This window comes from Ornithodoros turicata, chromosome 7 (assembly GCF_037126465.1).
Source record: "Ornithodoros turicata isolate Travis chromosome 7, ASM3712646v1, whole genome shotgun sequence".
NCBI lineage: Eukaryota > Metazoa > Arthropoda > Arachnida > Ixodida > Argasidae > Ornithodoros > Ornithodoros turicata.
Window position 1 is genome coordinate 31010722 of NC_088207.1, and position 26172 is coordinate 31036893.

At 46.1% G+C, this 26172-nt stretch overlaps 1 protein-coding gene across 3 annotated transcripts in view; it reads right to left on the bottom strand.

The window, feature by feature from the left end:
- Positions 1-323: 323 nt before the first annotated feature.
- LOC135400800 (trithorax group protein osa-like) overlaps positions 324-26172 on the bottom strand; it is a 100035-nt gene continuing 74186 nt past the window's right edge. For 2 of the 3 annotated variants that reach the window (XM_064632717.1, XM_064632719.1), the window contains 17 exons: positions 25111-25309; positions 21827-21925; positions 20862-20957; positions 18943-19143; positions 18036-18293; positions 17119-17462; positions 16387-16425; positions 16116-16304; positions 13456-13666; positions 12044-12306; positions 10881-11125; positions 9223-9520; positions 8017-8082; positions 4044-4254; positions 3843-3911; positions 2990-3273; positions 324-2888 (listed from right to left, as the gene is read on the bottom strand). In XM_064632717.1, the coding sequence (XP_064488787.1) occupies positions 840-2888; positions 2990-3273; positions 3843-3911; positions 4044-4254; positions 8017-8082; positions 9223-9520; positions 10881-11125; positions 12044-12306; positions 13456-13666; positions 16116-16304; positions 16387-16425; positions 17119-17462; positions 18036-18293; positions 18943-19143; positions 20862-20957; positions 21827-21925; positions 25111-25309 (5121 nt within the window). In that variant the 3' untranslated portion in view covers positions 324-839. The remainder of the gene's footprint in view (positions 2889-2989; positions 3274-3842; positions 3912-4043; positions 4255-8016; positions 8083-9222; positions 9521-10880; positions 11126-12043; positions 12307-13455; positions 13667-16115; positions 16305-16386; positions 16426-17118; positions 17463-18035; positions 18294-18942; positions 19144-20861; positions 20958-21826; positions 21926-25110; positions 25310-26172) is intronic. The other variant, XM_064632718.1, reaches the window with a different exon arrangement.

Sequence of the window (26172 nt, forward strand, 5' to 3'; positions counted from 1 at the left end):
CTTTGTTCTCACTGCTTCTATGGCATGGTGGGGGAATGAGCCTCGGTTCCACCCAAACATCACAATACTGGAATTAAGACTCCTCTGCCCCTTAAATGTCCATCTTTTGGCATCGCATCTATCTTTCCAGTCCTTCTTAAAACTAAGACTCCCTTAGCTTATTAAGAAAACCCTCCCAGCCATCAGCTACTGACTAGTAAGAAACCTTGCCACGGAATAACTAAACGATAAATGCCTTTCTTCTTTTTTTTTCCCGCAAAAGAAATGGCTACATTTTGTGCAGAAGATGCCAAACAGAGTTCTGCTTTCTGGGACAAAAGGAGGAAACTGTTCTGTACATTTATTTGCAGCTCATCGAATGTTGGACATATACATGGTATAAAGCTCGAGCACGCGCACATACTGATATCAAAGAATCATGATGACGAGAGATAATGTTGCACTTGCAAACCCTACACACAAAAATCAGATCAGAGATGAATTCTGTTTGTCCATGCCTCCGTCCCGACCAAGGAGGGAAAGGAAATGCATACACTCACACACACTCAGTTCACGCACAGGTTGTCCTTGCCTCACTTTTCCAAAGGAGAGTGGACAAGCAAAGAGATGGGGGGAAAAAAAAAAGAAGAGAGAGAAACAAGCAGCACTGTACAAACATTATCACCACAAAGAAACACTCACCCCTGCTGCAAGATGTCTGTGTCCTCAAAAAAAAAAAATAATGGAAATAAAAAGAGTCCTCTAGCTATCTACAGTGTTGCCGTCCGGGAGCGGGCCTGAGATCCCGGAAACGAGGTACAATAAATTAGGGGTGGGGAGTGAGAGGTGCAGGGTATGTGCTACGAGCCCTCACTAATGTGGATAGGATCCCGCACTGGCTGAGAGCACTCGTAGAGGACGTCTGCTAGCAATGCCGCCACACCTTGATCCAAGATCTGCGACATAACCAGAGCCAGCAAGCGCGACTGCAGGGGTGCAAAGAGAGACCGGTTGTCCGGAACCCTGGCTAGACAGCGCAGGGTCGCCGCTGCTCTCCGCACCATGTCCAGGGTGGTGCCCATGAGTTCGGGGTTTTCCCTTAGCGCAGCTACCCCCTGGCTATTAGCAACCTGTAAGGCGCTCTGCTCTGCCTGTTCTACAAAGGCTAACAGGTGTGCAGGGCATTGGTTCTGCATGGCCACTGCCCGAGCTGCCCCACTACCCGAAGGGGCCAAATTAGACAGCAGCACCACTGCAAACTCTCGAAGCACTTGGTCCTGCCCACGGGCAAGCCACCGTGCCAACTGACCCAGCAGGCGCTCTGTGCGGTTCCAAGGTGGTGTGGCTAGCAGGAGGTCCACGTTGGCTTCTTGTACGGATAGCTTACACAGGGCTTCTAGAGCGAGACGCTGTGGACTGAGCGACGACTGTGGCAGAGGATCTCTAGCTGCTGCCGAAGGACAGACGGCCCAGTGGAGGAGCCCATCCAGAATTGGTAAGCTCACCTCTTCAGGGTAAGGAGCCAGATCCAGCTGACCCGCAACATTAGCCAAACATACCAGAGTGTTCTCACGGAGGCTCTGTAAGCTATCCCACCACCACTCTCGGTGAGCCACCAGAGAGCTGCACTGTTCTTCTCCTGCCGTGGCCTCTTCCGCAGCTTCGTAGTGTGGTGGCGGCCGCCGCCGAGGACCGTGCGCGTGCCGCAAAAGTAGCAATCTCCCCAAAAGCACCAGAAGTCCCGAATGCTTAGACATCTCTGCATCGTTACCCGGTACGAATGACAAGTTACGCAAGATAGTTGAAATGCACACACAGCGTCGGCCCAGAGCATCTTGTGCCTCAGACACCACACACAGAGAGGGTTCATCTCTCGCGTATGACTCTTCCTCTTCTTCACTGGGACCCCTTCTTTTTCGTGCTCCTGTCCTTACCCGAGGAAACCCCTCTTCTTCTTCTTTGCTATCCTCGCTCTCCTTATTCTCCTCCTCCTCTTCTGCTTTACATTCATCCATTTCTTTCTTATTGTCTTTACACTCATCTGTTTCTTTCTCCACCTTGACCTTTTCTGCAAGTTGCTCTGCAGACAGAACGATCTCTTTCCTACAGTTCACCTTGAATCCCTTACACTCCTGTAACAGTTCCTCCAACTTGGCATCCTCACTGCACTTGCTCTGTTCCTCTGTGTCCTCCTTCTTAACCCCCTCCATTATGCGCACAAATCTCACATTTGTCTCATCACTCTCAAAGCAGGTCTGGACGTGACTGGTGATCTCGCCCCCACCAAGCTGCCAGTGCTCCACCGTGGCACTGAAACCTTCGTAGACATCCCACTGCTTGTCAGGGTCAGCAACGTGCAGTGAAGCCGCATCCTGCCGCGTCCTCACTGCCTTGCCACAGCGTGTCTTGTTTGTGAAGTTGGATCCCGACAAGAGTACCGTGCGGTCATCACAGTCCAGGGACACTGGTTTCAGTAACTCTTCGAGGGGATCGCACAGCGGGGTGTCCCGGTCCAGTAGGTACCACAGCCGCTCCGGTTGCCTAGCGCTTACCACAGGTGGTTTTGACTCGTAACCCAGCTCCAGGTCATCTGCGATGTTGAAGACTAGGGCAAGCAACCGGCGAAAGTGCTCGATGAGTGTTTCGAGCAATCCCGGCAGATGGGAAAGGCCGAAGTAGAGCACTGTGGAGTCGTCAAAGAGCAGTACCGCTAACACATCCAGGGCCCAGCTGCTCTCAGCCAAAAGACCTGATTTAAGAGCCATCAACAAGCGCCACGCCTCCAAAGGGCTCACATCTTTGGAGGTCAGACGGCGGCGTTTGGTAGATACCGGCAACACTGCCTCCACACTGTCAGGCGGGAACACAACCTCCTTTCGCACTGCTGCGCTTCCGTACTGGCCTCCCAGCTGCAAAAGAGGTAGAAAGAACAAAGACCTATGCAGTAAATCCGACAAGAAAACAGTAGCAGATGTGTAGCAAGGATTAAAAGCTGTGGTGCTGTACTCACGGGCATCTTTCCAGGTGGGGCAAACCCCCTGGCGTCCCTAGGGTAAGGCGGACCCTTGTGGGAGGGCATGGCATGCTGAGATGCCATAGGGCCCCCATAGCTACCCGCCTCGCCCTGAGGTCCTCTAGACATCGCCCAGCCTCCGCTGGGTGCTGGTCCTTCCCCCATCCTGGGTCCGTCCCAACGATCCGGGCCTCCAGGGTGAGAGGCCCCATAAGGACCTCCTGGACCCACCTGGGGAGGAGCCCCTTGGTAGCCACGATACTGGCCTTCTCGACCCCATCCTGCGTACAAATGTCGTAAGCAGTTGAAACATTTCTGGATTAAAATTGAGCGCCGCATCTGAAAGCAACTTTTTGCGAGTTTGCAATTTCACAGACTTGCGAATAAGCCGGCAAACAATAGGGAAGCTGCAAATTTTTGCCAGAACTGGCACACAGGAAGAATAGAAGATTAGAAGTTCGAGCACGGAAGTTACGAGCGACAGATTACTTTGTTTGTACTTTGAGTATTGCACAAATTGCGATGTCATGAATCCTCATGAGCGTCGTGAACACTTCAGTCTCTAATAACTACATTTCACAACATTACAAGCTAACTGCTTGAATACTGGAATGACAAGCCCAAAATGAGGTTGAACACACCCTGACACATACGTTAAGAAACACCAATGACTGTAGTTTTGGATAAAGACATTGCAAAAAAAGGTGAGCTTTTACTTTTGACAATTACTTATGCCTGCTTGGACAGATAATTTAGACAGATCTTATGGTTGCAAGAGGTGAGAATGATTAGCTGGGAGCTGCCACTTGTTTGTCAGTACACAAGGTCATGTAAGTCATGAGATTTTCACCTTGCTGCTGCATGGAAGATGCCGGTGGTGTCATCATATGAGGTGGTCGGTAGGGATATTGGCTCCGATCTGTATGAACAAGACCAAACAAACACAAGTGCAAGTGTCAGATCCGGACGGACAATATTGAAAATGAGATAACAATGAAGTTAAGCAGTCAGCTTCTAATGACAGTTATGATAAACCAGTGTTATCCCATACCAGTGGGGTACTGCTGAGGTTGCTGCTGCGGTGGATAAGTCCCCATATGTGAGTAGGGAGGTTCTTGGGGAGGCTTCATGAAGTCCGGGTGTCGTTTGGGATACATGTCCCTTTGGTATGGAGCTGCTCCCCCTGGGGGAACCTTACCCCCTGGGGGAGGACCCTGTGCACCACCTCCATACAAAGTACCACTCTGGGCCCCACCGTATACCTGCAGTAATATGTGAGCAATGAGAAACACTGGCAGTTCAAACCAGGCGAGCAGCACATTGTAGTAAATACGACACTATGATACTAACCACTGCAGGTACAGTATTCAAGTAGTAAATACCAGTGTGCAGAAACTCTCTTCGATAATTATTAGAGCCCGAAGTTTTCTGGAAATATTTTTTTCTAAATTCAGGGGGTAAAAAGTTGGGTAAATAAACCTGTGCTCTAAATCCATGCGAATTCGGGTGGAAAAACTTCCAGTATGCGAAATTCAGGGAGAAATCTGGCTCTGGCATTTGCCAGACAAGTAAGTACGCATTCCTACAGACGTCCCAATTTGCTGCTGCGATTTGCCGGGTAAAAATCGGGTTTCACCCTAAAGAGGCAACCTTCAATTCGGGGTGCAAATTAGGGGAAGAATCTGGTTACGCTCTAAAACTTCAGGCTCTAATAATAATCAGTGTCACTCTATTCATTGACACAGAGGAGTGACATTTGATTTCCACATGGCTAGGGGATACAGGGGACATGCAGTGGAAGTTGTACAATGAAAACTTGATAGCGCACCCACATCATTAGTTTAATGCATACTTTTGCTACACATATATTGTTGATATATTCTACTTTTTTGTGATACTTTAGGGTGTTACTCTGTTCTCATGGATGCCACTTTCAGGTATTTGGACAGGATTTTCAGCGTTCTTCCATGCCAGTGGGGTTTGCACACACCATTCCAGTGACTCATTCCTCGCTCCTCTTTCTTCTGGCTTAAGTAACGCCCCGATAAGTGATGGTCCATGCCGGTGCATGGCTGGGCGCGACCTGGCAATCTCGTTCAAGTAAATCATTTCGCACATTCATATCTCTGAATTACCATGCATTCGCAAGTTCAAATTAAGAGATTTCGAATCAACGGGACTGCACTGTATAGATGTTTTACTGCGAGGACGTTCCATCAAACGAACTTCACAGCTCAAAAGAAATTACAAAATGACACACAGAAACAGCAACTGCTTACAAACAATTTGCCCGCTTATCATGCGCACTGCCCTCTATATGTTGAGGTTTGCAATGCCGTGCGACCAGGACCTGCCTAGTATGCACTACATTTGCCTAGCAAACTATTGTCTGTGGACAAATATGTGGTGCATTTCCACTGCACTACAACACAAAAAACAGTGAACCAAGGTGATGTTTGCAGGTGCACAATGTGACAGTCCCATGAACACAGATGCTTCACACCAATGTGTGATATCCTTATTCTAAGATAATGCCGTATTTAGTCTAATAATTAAGGTCCTGGGTTTTCCGCGATTCCGCAAAATTTCGCGGAATCCGGAATCCATCGTGGAATCCTTCGTTTGGCACAGAGTTTCGCAGAATCCGTTACTTTGCACAGAATTTCACGGAAATCCAATTGGGTCGAAGGATGCGACTGGCTCAATGTGGACAGTTACTACGACGTGCAGCGTCACAGGAGAAGTATTGCATGCTCACGCGAGAGTGTCAGATAAGAGCGTGTGCTGCACATGCTCTCAACTGCTCAAAGGTACACGGACCCTTCAACATACAGTGGAATCTCGCTAAACAGAAATCGGTTAAACGGAATTTCCGTTTAAATGGAACAAAAGTCTCGGATTTGGTTGGTTCGGTATCTTTCCAATGTAATTTTTCTTCCATTAATCGGAACAAAAATTTCTGAACCTCCGCGTAAACGGAACCAACGGGACAGTTTTCTGAGTACTCTCCAACTTTCCCAGCACGATCCCCACGCCCATCATCCATTTTCCGGCGTTGGTTTCCGGTCGCGTACAGCGCCGCCTTGCACGTGGTAGTGACATGCCATCGACGCTTCAGTGGATTCAGTTTCAAGCCTGCATTCGTTCGTGATGGCTAAGCCTAAACGCGCGCACCACGCCCTACCGCTGGCCAAGAAGATTGATACTGAACATTTCAAAGCATCATCGCTACATGCATTGCAGCTTGAGCTCTCCGCTTCCTGTACGGCCATGATTAGTAGGGCTGTGCGAGTATCAAAATTTGGATTGCTAATAGCTTCCGAATAGTTGAAATCCAGTGCGAATCGAATACGAGTACTGAGATTAGGAATTCAAATATTTTCAAATAAATTCCGAATACTTTCGAATAGGAATGTACAGAAGTGATTTACATGCACCTATTGTTTATTTAATATTTAGTGTTCATAATTAGCAAATATCAGCACATAGTTCACAAAACAGGCTGGAATTCTGCCCAGCTCGCAGCAGGTTGCAATAGAGACTGTTCACAATCACAAGTTATCGTGAAGGAATGTGAGCTGTTGAACGTGACTAGGGAGCAAAGATGCTCTTCGTGGCTTTGCAACATTTCCTGCCACAGAGAATGCTCTCTTTGTGAAGCAAGTACAAGCCATTTGTGAAACAAACGAGTTGGCATCCTGCCTCAGCTTTGCCATGAACACCCTATAGTTTCTTTGATCTAACCCGAGATAGTTGCACTGCTGAAATTTTAGACATAAAGGACATCTTTAAAACACCCTTCTTGTTTGTAGGCTGTAGTCATTGCTCAAGAATAACCTCACAAACATCACATTAAAGTCCCCGTCGGCACGGAATCGTGGAATCCCTAACTTGTATGTGGGAGGGGCGCCACCCCTTTCACAGAAGATGTCTACAAAACTAAGTTTAGATAACGTTATCTTAAACTAAACACCGTCCGGCCTGTGTTGATCCTGCAACAAGGGCAATTTCGTAAAGCAGGCTTCACCACATGCACGGAAGCGTCAGGTGAAGCCCACTTTCAGGTTGTGTCGTTCATATTCGTGGAATACATGTAGTCGAATATTCGAAAAATCGAATGTTGGATATTCAATTCGCGAATCGAATAGTTCGAGCGTTTGATATTCGATTCGAATTCGAGAACTCGAATATTCGCACACCCCTAATTAATACATATTCCTCATTAGCACTTGGGACATTTTTCTAAGGATCAGCAGAACACAACTGTGACGATGCTTGTTTTCGGGGCTTAATTAACTTAATTGACTCTTAGAAGCCGTTATCCTATTATGTGATATTCGATATTCGAAGGACAATTTTGTAGATATTCGTATTCGATTCGTATCCGAAAATTTCAGTATTCGCACACCTCTCAAATTTTGCTATTTGCCCATCTCTACAATCACTGTTCATGACAGTTAAAACAGAGCGGCACGGCCGGTTTGTTCAGTTGACATGAACCTGCCCACGAATTTGCTTTGTCTGAGACCACCGATAGAACACGCACCCGTATTTGGTGACCTGAACGTTCCGGTGACTGTTCCAATGGACGTCGCTGCACTTCCTGCTACGGAAGCGCAGTATTGTCCATTGCGTCAGTGGACCACCGTCCAAACACACAAACTGAACAAAAGCACGGCAGTAACTTTGATAGCACTCACGGTGTGGTGAAAACCACGTGCTAAGTAGAAACCAATCGCCACAGTCGCTGGGCCAGATATTCAGGTGCGAAAATTACTTCTTTTTTTTTTTTGCCTCTGCATTTTTTGTGCCGAACTAGGGGATGAGCAAATCATACGAGTAAATACGGTACGTCCATTTAGGAAAGACAAGCAAGATGTGCTTTTTACAAAGACACAACATCTCAAAACGCAACAGAGAGCGAACAGCAAGAGCGAGTTTGGGAGAATGGGCTTGTGTCAGTGGCAGCAAGACAAACAACACAGTGGGGAAAGGGCTATGAAAGCACAACGTGAGCAACCTACTTGAGGGGGTGTGCCCGCCTTCGGGAGCAATCGCTGGGCAAGGGGGGAGGGCTGGCCACAGCTCATCTACAGAAGGGTGTAGGCAAACAGGCGCAGGGATTCAGTGCAAGAAGCAAACACACGTGCAGGAAATGCTACCATGAATGCCTACTACAAATACACACAACTCTTTCTTCCCTTTTCTCAGATAAGAAAGCATGCATGTTGCAAGGCTTACAAGCAAACACTGCTGGAAAGATACGACATGTCAACAGTGTAGATAGGCTGAATGTCTAAGATAAATCATTACCAATGAGCTGAAGACACAAAGTAATTTTCCCTGTGCAGTATTTAAACCATGTGTTTACTCACAGGCAGGTTGCCGTGTTCTTTTCTATTTTTTTTTCTTTTTTTTTGAGTTCATGGGCTAACTTTAAGTTCCCAACTAATACAAAATTGTCCTGTAGCATCTGCGAATCATAGCGTTCAGGGCCTTCTGAAAGGAAAGTCAATAAACCCACAAGCCCCCCATGAGAGTTAGGTTACTGTCTGCTGTATCCTAAAGTGTACCGCCAGGTGCAACACATGTATACCAGCATTCGAACATTGTAGCAAAGCGACAGCAGGTCACCTCAAAAGTTTTCACCAAACGCTTTCTAGGGATGGAGCTGCACTTGCACAGGAAATTTAGGGGAAATGTTGGTAAATCATTGAATGATACATACTAAGTATTGCTGCTAAACTTTCTTGGGCAAGTGCAATGTCTACCGTCGGCAGCATGAATGTTTGGCAGCGTGCTTCCACGTGCATCTCAAGCAGGAAGGATGCCATGCATGTTTTCAGAGCATTGTTGCAGAACCAGTGCAGTGCTAGTGCTAAGACCATGCAACCAAGCTGATCCAAGACTTTGTATTGCCAAACTGCTGCTCCGCAATGATATTGCCTGATAATAGTGCTGTTTACATGTTCATCACAATACACCACAATTCCTTTTGACACTCCTAGGATTTAACCATTTTTCTGCTGGGCACTTGCAACTAGGACAGTAGTTTGATAATAAGCACACTACGGGTTTTGTAGTACCACAGAACGAATTGTGAGGAACTCGTGAGAACATGAGACAGTGCAGTACTCCCAGAATTTGGCTCCAAGATTCGCTTGCATATGCGTGTATATCATGAGACAGCAGAGGATTCATAAGGCTAGTGCAGAAAACCAATACCTTACCTGGTAGCCAGAAGGTTCACTGGGTGGAGGCCTCTGGTAGGGCTCCTGGGGCTGTCCCTGCTGTGGTTGCTGTACCCCCTGTGGACCCCCTTGTGGTGGGTATGAGGGCCCCTGTGGGGGGTAGGGCCTGCTCTGGTAGCTGCTGGCTCCACTGGCCACTGCTGCTGCTGTTCCTGCTGCTCCGGGCGGGGTACCTGCACTGCCACCAGGGCTTCCCCCATAGGGAAAAGCATCCCCCTGAGGAGGCCTGCTTGGCGGTTGGCCACACACCGTTTGCTGTTGCTGCTGTTGCTCATACCTAGAGTTATATAAAGTTTACTCCAACTTAGTTACTCAGCAAAAACGTTTTGCAGCGGCATTTCTGTGTGTCATATTACCAGAAAATTTAGGGGGCCCTACGTGTTGGAGACGTCTGTGAGGTTTGGGGAGTAGAATTTAATTTAATTATTTGATTTCATTAAATTAATTGATTAGTCCTACACCAAACCACAACACCACTCAAGCGTCAGTCCCAAAAGAGATTGGAAAGACGTCAAATTTCTACGTAACAAAAAAAATCATTGAGGGAATGATCTTCTATTTCTAATGTATGACAAGCAAGCTGTACATATTTACAAGATTACAGTATTCAATCACAACCTCAACTCCAAACAGTCTCTCTGGCACCAGATACTTAAAATATCTGCTTAAGATTGACTGCTCTGACAGTACCAATTTTGAATGCTTTTCATCAGGTTCCAGTACTTATACAGTCGCTAACCAATAATTGGAACTCTGACGTCCCAATTTTTCTAACAAAACTGTTGGCACTGTCAAATGACCCATAGAACAAATGTATTTTTGCATCCAATAATTTGGATAGTTCCTCGGAAGACATTCTTTATTATTCGTACTCGTCTCGCTTCAAACCTACATGGTTTTTGGGATTTACCATCTTTAGAGCGCAAGAAATATGGCAGAAAAATATACTCTCGCGTTGATATTTCGTACTGCTTTTATGACACAAAGGCCATTAACCATTGGCACACGATCAGCACCAAATGCTCCGCTGGCTCAGCTTCGACGCGTTGCAAGAACTTAACTTCAACACACGTGTCTTCAACTACGAGTATCTTTGAGTATCGGAAATTCTGAAATGCCGACCTCAACTTCAAGTGAGGATGTCGATTATGTTACTATCATAGACGTGTTTAGCAGAGGCAAAGATGTAAATTCATCAATGATCAAGGCTAACGTGCCGTCGCCTTTTGGCACTTCAGGAGCGTTGTCTTCGGGACCGACAACATTAAAAAAAGAAAGAGGCAAAAACGGCAGCAGCAACGAGGATATCGTGATGCACCAACTTCCACGAGAAATCGTTGCAGTGGTGACCATACTGATGATGCCATCGGCGAAATGTGCCGCGATAGCAGACATGTACAGATTCTGCTTTTTAAGGTCACTTTGAATATTCTGAGTGAAGGTTTTTGAAGTAATGTGGATTTATGCAATTCACTAAAATTTGGACTGCCCGAAAATTCGGACCAATTTCATGGCTCCTAGAAGTCCGAAAAAATCGGTCAGCGACTATATTTGAATTTTATCGGTTGAATATCGATTGGCATTTTCTCATACATGAGTGCAGGCCACATAAGGAACACAGGATCGAGAACACTGACCTCTCCCGATCGTAGGGTCCCTGATACTGGCCGTACTGGTGGCCACCCTGTCCCATGCTTCTTGGAGGGTATCCTGCTGGAGGTTGGGGTCCTCCAGAGCCCCCATAGGGATCCGGGGGACCTCCATGGGGTGCTTGAGAGTACTGTCCATCTCCTGGATACTGGTCGCCTCCAGTGGGATACCCACACGAGCCCCCACTCATACTTGATTGGCTTGCAGAGTAGGGTGGTGCAACAGGAGGACCCTAAACACAAAAGAGATGCACAATTGACAGGCAACTCTAGGCATCATTCCTGCATCACCTGACCAAAGCCTACAAGGACTACCTGTGTGGTCCTACTTCACGCAGGGTGCCAATTCATATCATGCCAGTATACTGCGATGATTATTTTCCAAGCAACACTTAGAGCAGCATATTGAGAATTCCATTCTACAAGCAGACCAAATCAAAACTGTTTTCGCGTGACATTTGGAGCGCGTCAATCCAAAGAACAACGTAGCACTTGCTATGTGAGAGTTCAATATTATGCTCCTGCTATGCCTTCAACGTATTTAGTAGCAGCTGAATTCGAATAGTGCTGTCATTTACTTTTTTTAATATATATATGTACCTCATACAATGCACCTGCGGTCTCTAGTGCCTGAACATAGACATTCATAGTGTGCTGGATTAACAGGATATCGTTCCTGAATAGGTGTACCTCTATGGTATGCCAAACTGGAAAGTGGCTGCAGCACATGCACAATGTAAATGCATATTATCACATTGCATATATGTTGACAAGTGTGACACTACAAAATGGTAGATTCAACCAGGTGTTCAAAACCACGTAACTTCTATAACCACATAACTCCTCCTTGTAGTTATCTGCGCATGTACGCTTATGCACACAAAGTAAGAGAATTTTTGGCTACTGGAGGACTCAAACAAACAAAGCAAAGGAAGTCAAGCAAGGGTCCCAGGAGTTGCTCAACAAACAGGCTAAATCACCTCATGTGTAAATCTACTCCCCATTATTACACTATACAAGTACCCAGAAGTTTGACAACATCACAATAGTACTTGTGTGCAAGCGAATGAGTGCTGACAGTTGAAGTGATAGTCATTATCTCTAAAGATGTCATATTATGTAACCCTTAAATATCTGATGTGCCACATTACCTGTGGGTACTGGGGATATTGGTCAGGGTAGGGTCCCTCGTCCGTTGGGTAGCCGTCTGCAGATGAGTCTCCCCCACTGGCCCCGACATGATTGGCATGAGGAGGTGGATAGCCTGGGGGACATGGGTACTCAGGAGGACCCCCCATCATGGCAGGATGTGGTGGGGCTCCAGGACCACCATGGTGTGGGTAGCCCCCTCCCGGATAGCCTCCCCCATAGTTGTCCATGGGCTGACTTGGAGGCCCATAATCCTGGCCCGCCGCTACAGACAGACAGAGTGAACCATTAGAGACACCTTAGAAGCAGCTGCATGCTGCACCTCCATGCACTCAATGCGTGGTAGTAACAAAAAATACAGTCCTACAACATATTAGTCATGTGCAAACAATAAAGCTTACAAAGTGAATGTTTAGTTGGATTGAAATTAAAAATAAGATGGTCGAGTCATGATTTTTCTAAGTAGATAGGTTTGCACACGTAAAACTTGCTTCACATGTGCATGTTAAGTGACAAATGCATAGCATGATGGTACACCACGTTGGTATCCATGTGGCAGACACCATCGTAAGACACTAATGCTACATTATTATATGCTGCACAAGTCATGCAAGTGGGTAGCTAACGAGCACTCAAGGAGAAGCAGTAGTTGATAACACACAATTTCCAAAGCACATGTGGTTATTTGACAGCAAACTGAATCCTGTGCGAAGAATGCAGCTCTGATAGCAAATGTAGGAAACAACATGAATCTCCTGCATTTCTTAATGTGTGAGGGAGTACATGACCCAAAATAAGTCAAAATTTTCTTCTCGTAATTATAATAACAGGGTGTCTACCAAATTGCAGCTTTCAAATTCCCTGTCTTTTACATGTTTTCACTGACTGCTTTGAGCGAATTCCCAGACCAAGACAAAAGGGAATTTGGTGCCTGCTGCGATGTTTCAATACAGATCCCTCATAAAACAGATCATTTATTGAGTATTAGTGAGGCTGCCCTAGTTTTCTGCCTCTGAGCTTGTCGTATCGGTGAACTGCTGCTTGCGGCAGGCTTGGTACGGCATGGCCACTGAACCACTGATTGGCTCTCATGATTTGCTGCGTATCGTCACGGCACTTGTCTAAGAATTTCCCTGCCTTCAGCTGCTTTTTGGCAAATTCCCTGACAATCCTTCGACTTTTCCAGTCGCACCAAAATGCCACGACAATTTCCGGTTTTCCAGGTTGGTTGGGAATGAATAATTAGAACAGCACAATTTGAAAGCATTTTATCAACTAGACCAATGCGTTCAGTAGTGCAACTTTAATTCCAAGCCAGGACTGGCACAACTAGCCCAAATTACGGCTGCGGTAATGCAGGCAACAGAAAACACCAGAGAGAAAACAATTTACAGTAAAATAAATAAATGCATACCAGAGGCAGCCATGGTGGCCTTGGCCTTCTTTCGGGAGGCCGACTCGAGCTGGCTGATGATGGGCTGCGGGTCAATTCCGCCCCGGTCAAACTTGCACTCAAAGGGCAGCAGGTGCTTGATGTATTGTTTGCGCAGAGTGTACGCAGCACTAGAGGAGGCCCCGATGCCCAGCACACCAGCCACATCCTTCCACTGCTTCGCCTTCGTTACCTACAGTGATCCAATTTGCCCATGTCATCTCCACTCATCATCATGTCATCATCATTACAGGGATAGTTTGGTCTCCAAGCATCAATTCGTTGATTTATGTTTAGAGCCTGTTTTCGGAAAAATTTTTTTTTCCAAATTCCGGGGGTAAAAACTGGGTAAATACACATGTGCACTAAATTCATGCAAATCTGGATGAAGAAACTTCCAGTATGCTAAATTCGGGGAGAAATCGGGCTCATTTACTCAAACTAACAGTAGTGGTTTGGTACAAACGGTGATGTGACTGCATTTGCTGCCAAACAAGTAAGTTAGTGCTTTCCTACAGACATCCCAGTGAGGGCAATTTGCCAGGCAAAAGTCGGGTTTCACCCTAAAGAGGCAACCTTCAATTCAGGGTGCAAATTCGGGGAAGAATCGGGTAAAACCCTAAAACTTCAGGCTCTATTTATGTTGCAGACTGTACCCAAGCAGCACGACATCTTGGCCCAATATTGGCAATGTCAGCCAAATATTGTACCAATATTAGGCCAATATTGGGCCAAGATGCTGTGCTGCCTGAGTAGTGCACTTCAAACTATATCAGGTCCGTGCATTAGTTTCCCGCAGCTTGAGCGGTACGGTTTATTGTAGGCGTGTGAAAGCAACAAGATCCACGCAAGTAGGCTTTCCTGCTGAGGACACACACGGGTGAAAAATGTGACGTCAAGACCAGGGTTCCGAACCGGTATTTTTTTCGGTCCGGTTCGGGTCCAGGAATATTGGTTTGGTTCGGGCTTAGCTCTGCTGAACCGAAATTATCAGCTTGAACCGGTTCAGGTATATCGGTTCAGTTCGGGTTCGGCTCAGGGAGAACAACCCCCACAAACAGACAAAAAAAATCGGTCAGCGGTCGGGACATTTACAGGGATTGGAACCGTTAACTTTTTTCGGTCCCGGTTTAACCGCTTCATGGGCAGCAATTTTGCTACATGAAAGCGAGCTTACGCTCACCGTACACGGTTGTAAGAGAAAGGTGTGAGATACCCGTTTCAGACGAGTCAAAAAAAGGTCGGTGAGTAGTACAATTATTTCGCCTCTGAACCGATTCCCGAACCAGTAACCGTATGAATTTTTTTCGGTTCAGTTCCGGTTCGGTTCAGGACAGGCAAAAAAATTGTTCGGGTTCAGAAAATAACATTTTTTTCCCGTTTTCGGTTCGGGTTCAGTTCCGGCTCCGATTCCTGGTCAAGAGGCCGGTCAGTTTCCACAGTTTTCCGGGATTTGAGTCCCGCCCCCTTCTACCCTCAGCCTCTTGCCAGACCCGAAGGAACGTCACGAAACATCACGCGAGCAGACCGCCCCCTCCCGTAATGTGCTCCTCCCCCGACTCTCCGTCACACTACTAATGCCCACAAGGAAATACTGAAAACTCTAAAAAGATTTCAAACGAAAGGGACTGAAGGGACTGACTGCGTTCTTCGTTGTCTATTGCACACGTCCAGCACGTTTTTTCCAGTTTCGTTGGGAAGCGGGCTATCCCGTTGAACAAGTTGTGACACTTTCCAAATACATGTAAAAGATAGCTATGTGCGTCAATGTGAACCTGCATTCCAGGTTTTACAGAAAAAGGGGTAATAGACGCATAGAAAATCAGGGACGCAAATACACAGACTCATGCGGCTTTCACATCATAGAAGGCACCTCTGCCAGCGAGTGAGGTCACATGCTTTTGAAAGCTAAAAGGAATGACCGAGTCTCCTCTCACATCAGAGACTGACGTAGAGGTTCGTTTAAGGGTTTGTATCTCACAAACAAATATCATAAACAAATAATTCCTTTTCCTCACTGTTCTGGCACGTAGTACAGTGCCTGCATGATTAAGGCTTTGTGCTTGAAGGTTAAACCCGGTAAAACCCGTTTTACCCCCAATTTGCATCATCATCATTTAGGGCAAAACCCGAAGATCCCCGAACATGAATTGCTAAAGTGCAGAGGCAGCCACTGATACTGACACTGGAGGACGCTAAGCACTAAATAATCAACGTGGCTGCTAGGCATCTCCCCGTTCGTCTGAAATGCAAGTCGAGCACTTTATTTTCCACCCATATAGCTTTTTTTACAGTTGCAGAAATACAACTCGAATTTCACCGATTTTCAAAAAACATAAAATCCCAAAACACAAGGGTCTATACATGATGCAATGAAAAACACGCGTAAGTGTCACAACCCCTTTGAGAACCAGTTGAAGATAATATCTGATTAAATAAAAGTATTTCATAGCTGAAATTGACGAGCTGAAATTTTATGTGTCACAAGTTAGTTAGTGGTGTATGCCGTACACACGATAAAGAGCACTTCACTAATCATACCTAAAGTAACTTACAAAAATGTATTCCGGTCTTATATTTCGTCCACATTTATATGCTCTAATCACACTATTCATCCATGTGTAAAGCAAAAAGACACTCACTTCCACGAAACCACCTCTGTCCTTGACTATGAGGTAGAGGCGAAACAGGTCCAGCGGCTGTTTGCTGATCGTTGGGCACTGGGTGATAGGAGTTCCACGCTCATCGTTATACATTATTAACTTGTCCAGGAATGCCCGCCGCTCAGGGTCGTCGGACATATCGTACAGTTTCAGGAGGCCATCGGGTCTCTGGGAAAGCGAAGGGTCACAGGTGAGAGACTGGACAAGAATGCCCTCTAAAGGACTCTAGTAAAATGGAATGTAAACTTACCTTAATCATATGATGCTCATAAACCTGGCTGTTCACAACCTGCACATAGATTAAACATTGTCTCTAGAGCAAGTCCAATTGTCCAGAGCTGATGTGAGAAGTATGTTCTCAAATGAACATAATGCAGCAAAAACTACAATTAAGCACGTTATTAATAGGGCCTGACTTTTTCAGGTTTTATTTTTTAACAAAATCTGGGGTAAATATCGGGTTATATTTTGCTTCAAGAATTCGGGTGTAATCGGGTTGAACTGAACCTGATTCAACCCAACTCTGGTTGAATCAGATTGGATCATGCAAAAATCTTTGGTTTACTCGGCATAATACACAACACACCAGTAGACACAGAGTATCCATGCATCTAAGAGGTGGCATGGTATCCGTTTTTGACAGTTTGTATCAGCACATTTATGCATTTACAACACAGTTTCCAAAGTGCTGCGGTAGTTGTGATAACTTTGGATCCCCTGATCTAGCAGTTTTCGGGGAAATACCGGGTTAAACCGTTTTTTCATATTTGAATCGGGAGGTAAGTATCGGGCATAATCGGGTATAACTCTAAAAAGTCAAGCCCTAGTTATTAATGTGCCCGTAACTCTCTGCACTGGTAACTTTGGCTTTTATTTTCACATATTCAGCACATCTTGACTTCAAATACACGACCTGCATGTTCTCACTGCCAGGAAATATCTTGTTGGCAACACTGGTAAGAGTTTAGTAGAGCCAACTTACAGGACTCGCAGGCGTACGTGGCCAGCTGGGGCTAGAGACGCTGTCGAACTCGTCGTGAAACGAGGACATGGATGCTCCACCAGGGGAAGGGAGTGTGTTGGGGGTGGGTGGGTGGGAGGACACTGGAGGTTGCTTGCTGTTGGCCTTTGCCATGGGGTCGCCCCCACCAGGTACCCCCCCACCATGCTCTTCAGGTAGCGAGGAGGAAGCCGAAGCATTAGATGCCTGACTGCCCTCGTCAAGCACGGGAGGTGGACCCAGTCGACTACCACCTCCGTCTCCAGATAGGGAAGAAGGGGTGGACACCGGGCTGTTCACGCTTTGTGTTAGCAGTGATGGTGTGCCTGCAAAGAAAGCATTATGAAATCATCTAGTACAGGAAGTTCTCTAAGCAATCTCGTCAGGCTAGCAACGTGAAACATTAGGATTTTCACAGATTTGGACTGCTATGAGGTAAACAAATCTTGTGTAAGCATCTATCTCAGTTCTCAAGCAGCAACAAAATTCATGTGCCACGGTTCAATGAAGTGTGATTAATATCTGACATGAATAAGGCAACATTTCCTTGAGACTGAGAAAAGAGAGGCATTCTTCATCACCAAAATAAAATTATTGTTCTCATTACCTCATTCGTATCTACACTACATCACCTGCATTCAACTTGTGTGTTCCACTTAACATCTGATAGCATGAGAATTTTTCTACATGCACAATGCTAGTCATCTAACAATGTTCACTAAGCTGTGAATGCCAACAGTTATTCCTTACCATTCAGCATTTTGCAACTCAATACACAAACCGATTGAGCTAGTATTATATCACCTAATCCATCACCTTAATAACCTTGTTCCAAGTTACATTAGAGCAAGCACAGCGAATCACGTCCATGCACCCTGACACAATAACTGGGAACTCACTCATGGCTGTGGAACATTGAGCATATCCTGCCCCAGAGGAGACAGAGTTTGGGGTAGGACCCCCTTCAGATGGAGATGACGCCCTCCCATCGCCACCAGGAGGAGTCATGGGGCTGGCATAACCATACATCTTTTGCTGCAGGTGCTGCCTGAGGTACATGGGGCGAGGAGGCCCACCACCTGGACCCATCGGGCCTCCAACCTGCTGACCAGCTGTTCCCTTTGGGTACTGACTGGGAGGTGGCATCATGCTGTTGGCTGCAGAAACACAACAAGTGTATTGTCACAAACAAGCTTGTCTCGCAGCATCGAGGATTTTTGTTTAAGCAATGAAGCCTCTGAGCAGTGATTTATACTTGCAGCTAGTTGACATAAAGCAATATACAGAGAACCTGAAGTTTTAGAGTTTAATCAGTTTCTTCCCCGATCTGAAGGTTGCCTCTTTAAGGTGAAACCTGATTTTTACCTGGCAAATTGTCCTCACTGAAACATTTGTAGGAATGCACACTAGCTTGTTTGGCAGCAAACACAATTACACCGAATTGCCAAACCACCACAGTTCGTGTGAGTAATAGAGCCCGATTTGTCCCCGAACTTAGCATACTGGAAGTTTTTCCACCTGAATTTGCATGAACTTAGGAGCAGATATTGATTTCACAGATTTTTATTCCCCGAATTGGGAAAAAAATATTTCCCCAAAACTTTAGGCTCTAATTATACAATATACAAGAAAGCATGATACAACATAGTTGGTAATTTACAGCAGGTTAAGTTGACTTAGAGCAGGTGGCATCAAAAGAAAAACAATCTCAGAAGGGGAAAACACTGTTGTACCATTTTTCTCACATGCTGATAAGGATGCGATGTGCCCAAATAAAAACCATATTGAGATAGACAAGAGGCCCACCTCCGTGATTGGCGGCGTACCCAGCGGGTGCCCCATAATGCGCGTTGGCGTAGGGGGGCCCTCCGGGATACCCGGCTGGGCCCCCCTGAGGCCCGGGTCTTCCAAGGTACCCTCCAGGGCCAGCCTGGGGTCCTCCTGCCATGTAGCTTCCCATGCCTAGGCTACCACCTCCTGGCTGCTGTTGTTGGCGTGGGTAGTTGCCTGGAAGGATTTTTTGAAACAATGGAACCATGTTGCATAAGAGATGCCCTTGCCATGTCACTCAATGCAATGAGCAGATGCAAATATGAGAGAAAATAATAAAGGTCTGCATACAACATTGTGTGTGCATGTGTGCTACAAAATGTGTAACTGACAATCAAACATTTACATTTGGAATCTGCTAGCTTACAGCATAACAAATCACTGGCATTATTATTTTTAATTGTTACTTGTTACCCCAAAGAGACATTGACACCACATGGCCCTTTCCGTTAAAGTAGCAATTTTCGCGATGACGTTATTTTTTACGACACCCGGGATCATCACATTCCCCGCAAATTGAGAGTTGCGCGAAATAAAGTAAACAATACCAGGAAAATATAGAAAATTTATGTTCTGAAAAAATTCTTCTTTCAAATAAGTTTCACTAAATCGAACTGGCACACTGAGCACAATTCGTGGTAGCACCATTTTAGCACGCTTTGGCATCGCTGGAGTCCATTCCATGCCTTTCGTCGTTGCACCCTCGTTCCAAACTCTACAACACATGTTCTATCGGGAACATCAAGTTTACCAAGGAAGGGCTTGATTCTATAGCCGCGTTAACATGAATATGACACACGTGCATCGAATCGAGTCGAAACGGGAGAGTAGACGATATGCCACCGTCTACATGGATGCGCATCGAGTCCCAGACTGGAGATAGCGCCACGCCGCGTCATATCGGAAAGTTAAAGGCGCACTTGCGCAAAAACTGCCGTTTCCCGCTACCTTCGTAGCGAACATCAAAACTTAGCATCTACGTTCCATTTTCAAGCGCACATCAGAATGAACTCAGCTCTATGGCTGCAAGCCCTGCTGCTTCTGTCAGTGTAGACTAACCTGCATATCCAAAACGGAGTGTGGCTGAGAACTCCCTAATATCACCATTTTGTCATTTCGACCAGCTCCGGTGGCGCAGCGGTAACGCGTGCGCTTGGAGACTGGGAGGTCCGCGGTTCGAATCCGCGGGCCGGCTGTGCCGTCTGGGGTTTTTCCTGGGTTTCCCTCAGATGTGTAATAGGCGTATGCCGGCACAGTTCCCCTGAAGTCGGCCCATGGACGCAGCTATCCTCCCCCCGAGCGGATTCCGCTCGGTCTTCCACTTCAGCCTTTCCTCTCCTCCTCTCCACCACCTTTCTCTTCCCGAGAAACATGCCGCCTAATCAGGCAGGCAGACCTCTTGGGTTCCTCCCAACGACACTCCTCCTCCTCTGTCATTCCGACAAGCAGTTGCAGATGACGCAACTAGCCCACAGACGATTTCCCCTTCCCATAATCTTCTCTTCTTCCATCGATGAGCGTCGTCTGTTTACAAGCACAATCTGAATGTGCATCCACCGTCTCGATACACCTCTGCTTAGCGGATTGAATACGATACGCTTCCTAGCGAACTGACCCATTTACGTGGGTGGATTCGATTCGACAACTGGATGCGATACGCTTGTGTCGTATTCGTGTAAATGCAATTTATGAGGATATCGCAGAAGCGCAGACAATTGCCGAAGTCCCGGCGAAGCCTCGGAAGTCTCACCCACATGGGCACCACGGCATAACCTCATAGAGCCCGCACCTCAAAATTAAATACTTGTACAAGGTTCCCAAAATGTCCTGCCTAGGGAATTCTCAAATTATTGAGTCCACAAACCTATCTTATACAGTACATGAACTACCCTTACCTTGAGGATAATGAGGTCCAGGGTAGGAGGGCATGATCCCTTGGTGCATCTTGGAACCGTACATCGCAGAAGCTTGCACTTGTTGGTTGTACCCTCCTGTAGAAAACACAGTCATGACTTAAAATCAACTTTGATATGTCCCGTCATGAAGATGAGATACAGAGTACAAAGTAATCCTTTAGATTTCACGCATTATTACGATAAAAATATCATGGCAGCGAACTTATGCATCAGAAAATTATCTATTTTCAGTGGTAGCAGAAAAATGTGTGCTTGTCAATGCCAAGCTGTTGCTAGTTGAGTGAAGTATTAGTGTTCTACGCGTCAACGGCGAGCAATTGTCCGCACACTTCCAAGAACCCTTCAGTTGAGTCAGGTCCATCCTCTTTGCATGTCTTTCTGTCACTTCGCTGCACATTCTCCCTGTCGGGCTCATAGCACATGCATTATCTTCACTTTACTGTCATTATCTCAGCGTTTCGTAGCTTGGTAGCTGCCTGCCCCCAGTAATGAAATTTGTCGATACGCCCTTGGTGCCCCTGAGGATGTCCGTCTGGCCGCAGTACTCAACTGCAAAACTGACACCTATGCTGCTCTCATCAGTTTTGCATCAGTTGCTATCAGTTTTCTTCTTTTTTTTTTAGAAAAATTCTGATATTGTTTGGCAGACGGCCACATGCAAACTATATGGCCAGTTTTCGGGCAATATTCTTTGGGCAATGGCATCCCCGACATGCTTCACAAGGTGAACAGAATACCAATGCTCTTCGGAGGATCCATCGAAAAAAGTAATGATGCTTCAACAGTGGCAAGCTCAATCAAGGCAAACTTGCAAACAGATGCAGAGTCTACATAGCATAGGACAACAGCAGAAACATTTAAACCAATTTCAAACAATGAAGGGAACCAGTGGAGGCGTTGTATTGGGTGAATGCAAAGAGAATCACTAATTTCAAAACACCCACCTTGTTGAGGCAGTTGTGGCTGAGTAAGGTGATTTGGGGCACTGCCATCCGATTGGCTGGATGACGGCCTCGGTGGCATGGGAATGTTCGACTGTGCACCTGGAATTTTAACATCATGGTTCACCAATGGGCTCAGCAGGGCTTCATTGTTTTGTTGCAATACAATCTCCACACCGACAGCAAAGATATTGTTCTCACAACGATGAACATAGATGGCAATACAAACAATGCAAAGTAATTCCTTGCATCCTTTTCTGACCCATGTTCTGATACATTACACTTTTTGATCTTGTAAAAAAAAACATGTTAAAAAAAAAGCTGATGTTTAATGTTCAGGCTGTGAGGAAATCCCATTGATGACAGTTAAAACACCAAAAACGTTGTCTTTAGCAGTTCTAATAATGTGAAAGCGATGCCAATCATGCTATATGAATCATACTACATATGAAAACTTGCGTGTACTATATTGACACTGAATGGCTTTGTAATGCACATGGAGTAGAGCCTCATTAATGTGACATGTATCGATCGAACACCAGTGCCTTACGACAGTTTTCCTCAAAACCATTCTGCCATCATGGAAATGCACCCTGTTAATATGACAATTTGGATGTCTTGCAGAAAATTCTGGCCCAAATATGAATAAACACATCGTCACTTTATGTTATGACAGCCACAAAAATACAAGGGACTAAACTAAGGCCAAAGTGGACCTATGGGATAAAATGATACGTGCCCATGTTGGACATCTGGTGCAGGATTATTGGCATTTTTATTATCCAAAATATGCCCTAGAAGTGCCTCTGAACACCTGGTTGTAGCGACCTGTTGTGGCCACACAGGAGCCTGCAATGGGTGCCGCGATAGCCTCCCCATTTATTGTGCAAATTGTCTGTAGTTTTGAAAATATTGTGTCGTCATCAGACTTTGATTGTTGCGTGAAAGTTCTTTGAATGAAACAAATGTGATCCACGTCATATGCTCAAGCCTTCAAACAGCATCTATGGTCACAACGTAATCAACAGCATCTGTTTAGCTGCGAAAAGACCAGAAAAGAAGTGGTCTTCTGTTTAATGTGGTTTTACTAAGCTGCCTTAGACTATTAACTTTATTTGCAAGTGACAACTGGAAGTGTGTTTTGAGTTGTCTACTGATTGTCATTTCATGCGGTTCTGGTGGTCAGATGCCATGAAATAAAAGTTTAACAGTTAAACATGAGTAGCAGAGATGATGCAATATCTACAAGCTAAACATTTTGTGTGCGGGACGAAAGAAGCTACCGTACCAAGATGGCACAACCTGAACCAGGGTACAATGCACAATGTCACCAAAATGGCACAATCCACCAAGTAAACAATCTTATATTAATATTAGTATTAAGTTTGGGGAGCACCATTTTCAGAATGCGCTGCAGGAGACCGGCAAAGCCAGTCAAACAGTAACAGGGGGCCACAACAGGACTTGCAAAAGTAGTTCCTAACAAATATCAATGCATGCAGGAAGGTGACTTACGATGCCAGCTAGACTAAGATATCATGTCATTTTGTAAGTGGAATGGACCTTCTGGAATTACCACATGTGCCCTCTGAGGAAACCACGTGGATGTTTACAGGTAAAATATGCTGCTGGCTGGGACGCTACAAAGCGCGTGCGCCACGTGAAGAGAAGCGCGTCTATCCTTTTTATTGCGAAACCACGCTGACAAGAAAAAAATAATAATAAATCGCAGCAAAATCACCGCGCGTGCGATAAGGCTCAATCCTACGGAGCACCTCTTCGGGAGAGTCGACAGTTCTATTTTTACTTTCCGATCCCTTCGGGTCAAAGTGCCGCGAACATCACGACAAGCGGAGAATCGTAAAGGTGCGATACAAAATAAACAGATCGCATCCTAACAGACGGCAAGCGGCCAAAAGGGGACGGCACTTGCGAGAAAAGGCAGCGATAATACGCTTCTTCACCTGATAACCCCGTGACACACAGCACTAGACCGGACAAGGAAAACGTCGAGATATCAGTTGTGTTGACAGATGCGTATCTTGGATAAAATGTTGTACCAGGGGCAGCACACCGTCACCACCATGCCTCTGCACTGACGCAACAACGTTAACTTCTGGCCACGCATCAGACAGAGTAATCGTCAAAATGTGCTAACCATACGGCCGCGCGACTTAGAGAAAGCATGCTGCTCGTCACCGCCTACATTTGGCTCGCAGCCACACAGGGCGACATGACCGAGTGCGAGCTACGGGAGTCAGGGTCACAAACCGGAGCCAAAGCAACTGGCCACGGTCACAAACGCTACCTCCCCAGTGATCTACAAAAAAACATCAGCGGAAGACAACTTACGTCGTTTCGTCATTTTTTTCCTTTCGTCAAATGTATGTTAAACTACGGATACCGTGCTCGCGCCCCTATTGCGCAAGCACTGATCCATATGTCAAACAAGGACACACTTCCAAACCATGTGCTGAAGAGTGAGATAAATGTGTGGGAGGCCAGCTAACGCGCTCGCTCCAAAACGCGATGACAGTAGCACCAGGCAAAAAACAAGCAGAAGACCGCTGCGCGAACGAAACCGTGCAGGCAAGCACACCAACAATGCGTGTCGCACGCAGAGCATAAATAACCAAACGAATGAACGTGCAACTGGACGAGAATGAGGATGCTGCAACAACTAAAATATAAAAGCGTGTTGCCAGAAGAAAAACGACAAAGTGAAGCAGACGAAGCCATCGCCATCGTCGGTCACTATGCGGCGCTGCCGCAGAAATGTAGCGTGCGCGCACCCCTTGAAGAACGAGATTTTGCGAAGAAGTTGAACGTGCGTTTGACTTGAGTTTGATTATATAAAAAAAAAACGGAAGATATTGAATTCGTCACTGACGAATTATTCTGCTACCCCCACAAAGGAAATGGATGAAAGGAGAAAGAAACCTGAAAAGATGAAAAGGTTGAACATGCGAAAAACGCAAACCGATTGAAAACGTATCTGGATACATGCACCATCTCGCGCAATACAACGTTGGTTTGGTTTGGTTGGAAAAAAATAAAATGGAGATTTTGGCCTCACTAATGTGAGGCCCACAACTCCAGATCACTTGCACCATACTTTGGTGGACAACTCCTTGAATCATGATGCCAATGAAGGTGAGCAGGAAGATGGCAATACAACGTGATTCAGACCCTGCCTAGTACGGATATGGAGTTGCACGTGGTATTATCAAGCACAAGATAGAGACAGAGAAAAAAAAAAAAGTGTGCAGCTTCTGAATGGCACTTACCGATAGCTGGCGACATGGACCTCGACCCACTTCCTCCACCTGAAGAAGATCCGGACGGTGAGGGAATGGGCCTCAGGGGGGACACCCCTGGATGGGGTGTGGAGGGTGGCGTTCCTGCCGCACCCCTCAGGGGCACGGGTGTCGAACTGCGACCCCCTCCACCCCCCGCACTCCCTTCCTCCTCTTGAACGTTTACATCCTGCAAATGAAACCATTGACTGAGTGCCGGTAGAACAAACATTGGTCACAATCACGCATAAAATCTACTCAGACATCGTTCGCCCAACACTGAAGTCAGACCTTCTGCAACCTTTTTCCGAAAAAAAAAGAAAAAAAAACGTGAGACAAACACTGCACAGAATAGCGAGATTTGATTTGACTTTATTGGCGCAAGGAGAATAGCGAGTGCCTCCAAACTAATTCCTACGTTGCCCTAAAAACAAAGGATCGTCTTCGAAAAGCAAAAAAAAAAAGAGAGGAAGTTGGCCAAGAGGGTCAAATATTGTGGCCCTCACCGACGAAAATAAAACCAATAAGTGTTCATGAAAGAAAGCAAGATAATAGCGTGAGGGAATAAAGTACAAAGAAAAGGGGAAAAAAGTGTCCACACCGACAGACAACAACGCTTCAAACCAGGGAACAAATGGGCAGCAAAGAAAAATGGGGGAACGATTATCTGACGAAAGCAATAGAGACCAGGCAGACAGAAAAAGAAAGAAAAGCCAAGAAGGGGGAAACCCCCGGAAGCACGAGACGTCGGATACTTTGCTCTCGCCGGCGATGCTTATTTTTGCACGCGCCTGCCTTTCGCCGACCACCGTGCGGCGTGACGGTCGCCGAGAGTGGCGCGAGCACCCACAACCACATGTGATCCATCAATCACGGGCGATCCTGAAGATGATCATTCAACGCGTGGATTGCTGCAAGTGCGCGTGGTCCACTACGACAGCGGACGATATGTTGTCTCATTTGGGGATCCCGATAATCACGTTCTGAACAAACGTGTTGTTCCAGGTCGTTGCTGAGATTCACGAGAAAAATAAATAAATAAAAGCCCCAATT